The following is a 7,527-nucleotide window of genomic DNA, read 5'->3' on the forward strand; positions in this document are numbered from 1 at the left end:
TCACCCTAACTTTTATTTTGTGTTAACTCTGAATAGGGTACATTGATGCCAAGATTGACATAAATAACTTGTATCATGTGTTAACTCTGAATAGTGTACATTGATGTCAACATTCCCATAAATTGTTACAGGGTGGAGGAATAGAAATAGATGAAAGAGAACATCACATACACAATCTGATTTCTCTCTCACTTTTCTGAACATGAAGATAATTCAGTTCATGTTTGACCATCTTCGTAAATAATAGTTGTCTGTGATATGGTGCTTTCAGAGATATAAATTCTTTGCAGCAACTACTTTTACTCTTTAAAGCCCTTTGCTCAACTATTAATTTTGTGTACCCATGCGTTGGTCTCTTTAGATGGACAAAATATTTTAGCTATGTTTGGATTCATTATCTCATAATGTTAGACATGGCTGGAAATAAAACCAATCATGCATCAATATTTTAAAATATATACAGCGTCCAACAATATTTATTTTTGTCATTTTTATTTCATCCAATTTAAAAAATATTTCTACTCCAACTTCTATTATATTGTCCATCATTAGTTTTTTATGTCGTGAAAATACAAGTTACAGTTGTTTTTATTGGCTACAACATATGAGTTAAAATGAATAAATATTTTAGTGCAGCCATGCGTTATTTACACAGTTCAGTTACAGTTAGTGAAAATATTATTCCAATATTATATTGTGTTAAATTGCATTTCTCCAATCTTATCTATTGTGTTTATTGGCAAACATATTTTTAATTGTGCAAATTACTGGAAATCACAATATTTGCAATTTTTATAGCAATAAATACAGTCTCTTTTAGCCAATATCATACATATTATAAGATGAAAGATTTATTTCATCAAATAAAATTTTTACATTCACAAAGCGATGGTTCCCTTCCTGGAATTAACAAGTCGTACTCATTGATAAGATTTTATGACCATACTACTATTATTTATTGGTTCAAAAACAAGAAATTCATGTGAGGAATTTGATTTTTTTTGAATGTATTTATCTCTATGTATGTATGACATATTAAAAGTTGAATAATTTCCCGTGATTGATGCTTTTGATTTTCAGCCAAGGTGACAATTTAATAGAATATTGCAAATTTGGCACATTTGAAGACAATATGTTTTGGTTCTGCTAGAGTATGTGCATTTGATCTAATTTTATAGTTTTAGGTTATGTGGTATAGAAAAAGATATGGATATATGAAGAAAAAGAACATTTTTTCTCATTTACTCGGTACTTGTATTTTGTTAAAGCAATTTTTATTCCTAAATATAATTAGTTGTACGTATGGAAGGAAGGAAAGAAGGAAGGAAACACGCAGAATCTATTTGTTAATGATGATTCGGAACGCGTACAAATTATATAATAGAGTAAGATATATACACGAAAAAATGGACATTGTGAGAGTTCATAATAAATACAACCAAAATAGAATGAAAACAAAAAAAATTTCTTCATTGTCATTTATTTGTATTCTCTGATTTGCTAATGTATCTCATTGATATCATAAATTGATTGTGATTGTATGTTCCTGTGTAATATGTCGACAAGTGATTTCCCATCTTCCTAGCTGTTTTATGGCTAAATTCAATCAACTAACCTTGATTACATGATAAATAAAATATATTTTTTGGAATGTGGCATAAATAATTTGCCTACTATTAAAATACTGTTGCTTAAATTGAATTAGCCTTTGATAGTTTGTATTTGGTATAATTTATTTGTCGTATCTGTTGCCTATATGAGTGGATTTTAAAACATATTATAGAATTAAAACATATTATAGATGGGACGCAAATTTGAATCTTGCTATTTGAGACATTAGTAAAAGTTGCAACGGAAGGACAATCTCAATCAATGCTATATGATAGCATAGTTTTGAAATCATATGGTTCTACTGAAGCCTCATAAAATATGTGTTGAATCCTAACTTTTGGTGATAACAAAACAATACTTCGTTGTTTTAGATCGGACGCCGTTTACATGTATAACTGGTGTTCAAGAGAAGTCTACCGTCTCCAATACATCAGGTGACCAAGAGATATCGACTGGAATGAGCAGTATCAGCTGATCTAAGCATGTCAACTGTTATCTGTCAACCGAGCTAAGAACGTCAACCGTCGAACACTCAAATAATCTGGGTTATCAAAGGCTAGGATATCTACTGAACTCATAAGTTGATGAGATATTTGTCGTATTCAAGAAGTCACGAATTTCCAGTTTTCGAAAAGTTGACAAGACAACTTAAATGCAAAGGACGAAACATTTAAGGAGCCGTCAGATAAAGTATGGAAAGCCATAAATAGCATTTAATGTGAAGACACATTGAATAGACAATTTAAGACGCTCCAAGTACAGATATTTAGAAGATATTATCACATTTCACAAATCAAGTAAGGATATCTGACACACTAGACGTTTCCGACCGTTGACAAAAGGAAAAACACGTTGGACAAAGCTGATATAAATATCAGAGCTTATCAAGAAGAAAAGATAGAGTTAAGTTCAAAAAAATTTGCATACTTGAGCACTTGAAACCATTCTCGAATACTCGACTGCTCACTCAACTCTTCGCTCAAAAGCATATCCGATCTACAAAGAGAACTTTCCAAGGGTTACTCAAATCAAGCCGTTGTTTAAAGAACACTATCTGCTACAAGGATTTGAGATTCTAAGCCTTCAAGAAGCTTAGACGTTTATCATCATCAACTGAAGAAAGTTTGATAAGAACTTGGAATCTTATCAGTGTGAATCTAGGATTTCCATTTTGGGCATTTGATAAGTTCTAACTTGGATCGGGTGGATTGAAAGACGTTGTAATAACCAAAGTCTTCTAGTGTATCCTTCCCGCGAGGAAGAAGGGGTGACGTAGGAGATTGAACTACGAACATCCATAAACATATCTGTGTTTAATTACGCTACTGCATTACACTATTTTCATCATTATCATCTAGTTTAGTGAGAGCTGTTTTTGCACTACTCTAAGTAGCTCTTATATATATAGAAAGCTAAAAGAAAATCGGTTGAGTAAACTAACATTTGCTCAATCACCTTTAATTAAATTTCAATTTTTAAGAGTGTGTATTCACCCCCTCCCCTCCCCTCCCCACCCCTCTACACACACATTAGATCCCAACAAGTGGTATCAGAGAGGGTTTTTCTCTTAGTTGTTAATATTCATCATGACTTCACTAAATAAAATTTCTATGTTCTCTAAAGAAGATTATGATGTCTGAAAAATATGTATGCAGGCACATATTTCTGGTCGAGATGATGATATGTGGTACGTCATCACTGATGGATCTATGAAGATTCTCAAATTCAACACTGCTATATCCATATCATGAGGCGGACCACAAATGGTTAAGAAACCCAGAGCAGAATGGAGCACTGAGGACAAGAAGAAAGCAAATCTTGACAACATAGCTAAAGATATACTGTACAAAACGCTGGACAAAACATGTTTAGCAAGATCAATACATGCTCAACCGCCAAGAAAATTTGGGAGAAGCTTACTCAACTGTGCGAAGAAAACGATCAAACCAAAGAAAACAAACTCACCATAGCTATTAAGATGTTTGATAATGCCAAAATGAAACCAGGAGAAACTATGGCTGAGTTTGATGAAAGATTTAGAAATATTGTTTGTGAACTTATTGCTCTCGGAAAAATATAACTAATCGTGAAATTGTTTTGAAGGTTATGCGAGCACTGCCTAGAGAATGGGATGTCAAGACCATAGCCATGTGGGAATCAAAGGATCTGAACAAACTAGAGTTTCATGACTTATTTGCAGATCTCAAGGCATACGAGTTTAAACTCGGAATCAGAACAGAGGAAGATACATCTGTCTCAAACCCCACCAAGGCACTAACATCAACTATCTCACCTCAACCGACTGAGGAAGCATCAGCAAAGAAGACAGATGAGCATATGAGTGGAGAAGCAATGTCCTTTTTCATAAAAAGGTTTGGTAAATTCATGCGTAAAAATAAAACAAAGTTTAACAAACCTTATTATAAACAAGACCATACAGAGGATGGTTCTGCGTGCTTTAACTGTGGCAAGAAAGGCCATTTTATTGCAGATTGTACTAGGCTTAAGAACGAAGAGATAAAGCAGCAATATGAGAAAAAGAAAGGCACAGAAGGAAAAAGAACATTTTGAAAGAAGAAGAAACAAAGAGTGTTAGTTGCAGATGAAGAATAGAGAAAATGGGCAAAAACAAAATCCGAATCATCTGATGTAGATAGCTCATCCGAAGAAAGTGAGGAAGAGCAAGTTCAATGTCTTATGGCTAACTCTCAGAGTAAAGAAGACGATACTGTGGTATTTAACTTTAACTCATCTGATTTTACACAAGAAGAAATTTTTCAAGCACTTCATGATATGGTCACTGAGTATCAAAAGATTTCTACATCATTTGAGGAGGTAAAAACAGAAAAGTCATGTCTTCTTGATAAGTCAATGGAATCTAGCTGTTCACAGCAAAACTTGACGGTCTAAGGACTAAGCTAAATCTGTCGGCAGCAGAGAATGATGATATGAAACGAGTATTCCAAGCCACTTTATATGAAAGTAAAAAGTTTCTTAAAGCAATCAACTCTTGGAATAATGCTTCTACCTCGTTGTATAAGATACATGAGAACCAGAAACAAGTAGGTGATAAAACCGGTCTTGGATATGGCTCAAATGAATGTATTCTTACGAAGGAAAATACTCAATCGTATTTAGTGGGAATGATCATAATGCAATAAGATTTTTCGATTTAGTACGATATATGAACATGATGAACCTAAGATCTATGATGGACAGTAAAGTCTCTATGCGAACAAAGGTAAGCATAAAGGACTGGGATATGTGGAGCCTCAGAATCCAAGGAAAAGAGAGACATGGAACAAATCTAGATTGAATGAACAAAGAAAGGGAAACCAATCTAATTTCAGGCAGTCGAGGTTTGAACCAAGTCAATCCAAGTACAGGAATCATCAGGTGACACAAAACGGTACTTCAATCGCATGCCTGTTCAAAAATGATATAGATTGGACAACAAAGATCAAAAGTTCAAACAGCACACTGTAAGATCCAGACCACACACAAATACACATCGTGCACCTCGACCGACTCACTTTATAGATGCACATACGGGTAAAACCGTTAGAGTAATTCAAGTGTGGGTCCTGAAAGGACTAATCCAGTTTGGACCCAAATAGATAAGGGTACCAAGGTTATATGTTCTTCTTGCAGGTACTATGAGTAAAATCAGCCGAGAAGAATAGTCCAATGGAAAAGACAACTAGATATCTTGACAGTGGATGCTCCAGGCACATGACTGGAAATAAAGAACTGCTCTCAAAAATCATACAATACAAAGGGCCTAAAATTATTTTTGGGGATAATTCAAAGGGTAAGACCGAGGGTAAGGGTAAGATTACTCATGGTAACATTATTATTAATGATGTATTGCTTGTTGATAACTTATGTTATAATCTGATCAGTATTAGTCAACTATGTAATAATGGTCGCATTGTTGAATTTCACAAGAACACATGAATTATCAAATCTCGTAATGGTGAAATCATGTTAACCGGACTAAGAGAACAAAACACTTATAGGATAAATTGGCAAAGTGAACAACCGCCAGTTCCTACTTGTTTTGTTGCTCAAAGTGATAAGCAATGGTTATGGCATAAGCGGCTCAATCATTTGAATTTTAAGTCCATTAAACATCTAAGTAAACATGATTTGGTTCTTGGACTACCCAAAGGCGACTTTAAAAAGAATAGAGTTTGTTCGGCTTGTCAGCAGGGCAAACAAGTGAGAGCTACTTTTAAAACCAAAGGGTGTATATCTTCTTCTAAATGCTTAGACCTGTTGCACATGGATCTGTTTGTTCCTATACCGGTCAGGAGCTTAGGGGGAATGAGATATACCTTAGTGATCGTGAATGATTACTCTCGTTTCACCTAGGTAATTTTCTTACCATCCAAAGATCAAACAGTTGCTCACCTGATAAAAATTTTAAAACGTTTTCAAAATGAGAAACGTACTGGGATAGATCGGATCAGGAGTGATAGAGGCACTGAATTTTTAAACAAGACCCTCGAATCCTATCTAGATGACCAGGAAATCAAGCATGAGTTGTCTGCTGCTCGGACTCCACAACAAAATGGTGTTGCTGAAAGAAGAAATCGTACCCTCAAAGAAGCAGCTAGAACTATGATTGCTGATTCTAACGTATCTCAAAGACTTTGGGCAGAGGCAATTATGTAACGCCCTGTTTTTTTTTATCTTAAATGAGTTTATTTGAGTTAATCAGAGATTACAGAGTTCTCGAGCCGGTTTGATTTTGATCAGGGTTTTTTTTGCAAATTTTGGAAATTTCAGGGACTAAAACGCAAATATTGATTTTTATATATTATCTACACTTGAAATTGACTTCTAAAGTCTTCCTCCTCCTCCACACAACCGAGAGACTCCATTGAAGATGCCTTCAAGCTTTTCCAAGCTTCCAGATTTCCTCCCGAGCTTGATCCGGCCGTTAAAAATTATTTCTGAAGGCAGATTAGTGATCACTGCAGTGAGAGCTCCGTTATACCGTAAGTATTTCTCCGATCAGATATGTTTTGTTTTTTGGAGGTTGTTAGAATCGATCTAGATTCTAGTATGTTGTTCTTGGCGGAGTTCTGATCGTTTATTATATGTCGGTTTTGAATTAGAGCGACGTTCGGAATTGTTATGATTTTTGGAAGCTATTTTCGAAAATCATGATTTTGAGATTTGTTGGGTTTGTCTTGTTGTTGTTGTATTAGCATTGAATTGAGTTGATATCGCTATTGAACTGCTGTCTGCATTGTCGGTTTGTTCAGTTTATAGCCGTTATGCCGTCGGTTTGAGTTTTGGGGATTTTGAACCGTGATTGAGTTGTTGAACTTGGCTTGTAAGTCGATCATGGTAATTAATCTTTGATTTGTATCTGAACAGATTCGTTTGGAGTTTGTCAAGCCCGTGTTAGCAGCATTGTTCGTCAAGAGTTGGACGAAGATCGGTAAAGAGATTTCCTTGAACCGTTTTTTGTTGTTTAGGTTGTATAGTTGTTGATACAATCTTTTGTTGTAGCTTGTCCGGAGTTGGATCTACGACATTGAAAGGTAAAAGCAGACATCGATAGCGGGATAGCATACTCGGGACAGTTGGTTCTCGAGTTTCCCTTAAAAGCACATACTTGCATCTACACTCGTTCTAGCATGAGGAACTTGTGTTCTGTTGTTTTGATTGAGCTTTTGTTATATGGCTATGTTTTATGTTTCTGTTATGCATTCATCTTGAGCCAATCTTGTTTTCAGCGGGCAGAACCGCCTTTTTTGTTTAGACGTTTGGGAACTATGATTGAGTGGCCTAGGTCGTAGTCGTTTCTCCTAGTGCTAGCATACTCATTATAGTTGCTCAAAGTCTAGAGAAGTGGGATACGTGGCACCACCTCGATTGGGTGAGTCGGTGAGTCGTTACGCA

General features: G+C 35.3%; 1 protein-coding gene across 1 annotated transcript; it reads left to right on the top strand.

The window, feature by feature from the left end:
• Positions 1-3,475: 3,475 nt before the first annotated feature.
• Positions 3,476-4,182, top strand: LOC140860158 (uncharacterized). Its single transcript, XM_073263001.1, has 2 exons — positions 3,476-3,658; positions 3,715-4,182. Exons 1-2 carry the CDS (start codon positions 3,476-3,478, stop codon positions 4,180-4,182), a joined length of 651 nt encoding a protein of 216 aa, XP_073119102.1.
• The last annotated feature ends 3,345 nt before the right edge of the window (positions 4,183-7,527 follow it).

The sequence above is a fragment of the Henckelia pumila genome, chromosome 1 (assembly GCF_033568475.1).
Source record: "Henckelia pumila isolate YLH828 chromosome 1, ASM3356847v2, whole genome shotgun sequence".
NCBI lineage: Eukaryota > Viridiplantae > Streptophyta > Magnoliopsida > Lamiales > Gesneriaceae > Henckelia > Henckelia pumila.